Consider the following 1560-nt stretch of genomic DNA (forward strand, 5'->3'; position numbering starts at 1 on the left):
TACATAGCTCTGTTCTCTCTCCTTACCCCGATCTCTGCACAGAAACTCGTCATCTCCTGAGAGTCCGCGATTTGTCCCTCATTCAGGCTGAAACAGTTCCACGAAAAATGTTATGTCGACATAAGAGGCGGTGACAAGACAAGTAAAAGTTTTTACAGCCCACTACTTGTCTGTTTTGTCTGAAAGCTATCGTATCCATAGCCGTGCAGACATAGTTATGTTTCAATGGGACAGTCCTGGATAGCCTTCGTTTATCCCAATCACGGTTTTGGATTCATGTGGCCGTACATGAAAATCATATTCCTGGATAAAACACAGTTATGGATACAGTAGGATTTAGCTCCCAGGCTCTTACAGAAGTATTACGAACTGAATTCCTAAATCAGATTAAGCTGCAATGCATTAGTATGGCAGTATGACAGTAATCCATTAGTATGACAGTATATGATTCATATAACAAAACGGCATGTGAGTACAACAATATACGGTTTTCAGAAGAAGCAACAGACCGATCACAAAGTTTCATTCACACCCGTCAAAAAACAATAAATAGCGAAATAAATTTAGATTAAAAATTTAAATATTTGACGTTCATGTAGTAATGATCGATTCGCTTATAACCATATTCCAATTCGTACAAGTTGTAATTGTGATGGCTTGTCTATAAAGGATGTCAGCTCTTTGATAAGTATAGCGAATTCATTTACATGATGCATGCACAGATCTCCTCCACACTGGCGGGATCGGGCACACCAACTACCTGATGGAATAAAAACAACCATACTTGTATTACTTTGACCAACATAATAGGAAACACGGTTTTACTTTGTGGGGTTTATCGTCTTGCTTGGGTGTCTATACACATAGAATACAACACGAGGCATTCCGAATCGCCCGACGTATCGGCCCGACCGTGGGTCGGATCGCTCGACGGCCGCAGCCCGGAGGGCGATCCGACTCGCGGCACCGTAAAGTACAGCCCGGTCCGGAACCCGTTATCGAACGTTATCGCGGCCCGGGTATGATATAAAAATTAGTATGGTCCGACTTATGTTTCTCTACATTCTAATATTACAAAGCAACCTAATGGGTACAAATCAATTGCATCTTCCATATATACCTTGCTTGCATAGCGATGAATCATTTAAGAAATATCATATTTACCCTGACATCTTGCACCTTAGGATGCTTGGACAAAGATGACTCGATGACAGTAGGGTGCACGTTGTAGGAATCTCTGATGATCATGTCCTGGAGATGTGGAAAGAAATCGACCATTATCAAGCAAGAATCAGACATTCAAAACATAGGAAATGGAACAAATTGTTCTGCGGACGTCATGGAATGTAGACATGTTTTACGGTAATGAATTACATCATTTCATGTTTTTTGTTACTCATAATTGTATGTTACTACCTCAAAGGTAAGGTACCTCAAACGTATATATGTTAAATGTGTCTGGTTGATAGTAGAACAACAATGACAGTAACAATGTAATATTAAAAGTATTCTTAACCGAAACTCTTCCCAAAAGTTTTAGCACACTTTTCATCAAGAGCG

The 1560-nt window shown here is 40.1% G+C and overlaps 1 protein-coding gene across 1 annotated transcript in view; it reads right to left on the reverse strand.

Moving 5' to 3' along the window:
• Positions 1-1560, reverse strand: part of LOC109474224 (acyl-CoA synthetase family member 2, mitochondrial-like) — a 15223-nt gene that overhangs the window by 2293 nt on the left and 11370 nt on the right. Inside the window, exons 11-12 of the mRNA XM_019774483.1 lie at positions 708-760; positions 27-87 (exon numbers count right to left, since the gene is read on the reverse strand). Coding sequence (XP_019630042.1) covers positions 27-87; positions 708-760 — 114 coding nt within the window. The remainder of the gene's footprint in view (positions 1-26; positions 88-707; positions 761-1560) is intronic.

Source organism: Branchiostoma belcheri, unplaced genomic scaffold (assembly GCF_001625305.1).
Source record: "Branchiostoma belcheri isolate BF01 breed outbred unplaced genomic scaffold, Haploidv18h27 scaffold101, whole genome shotgun sequence".
NCBI classification, from domain to species: Eukaryota; Metazoa; Chordata; class Leptocardii; order Amphioxiformes; family Branchiostomatidae; genus Branchiostoma; species Branchiostoma belcheri.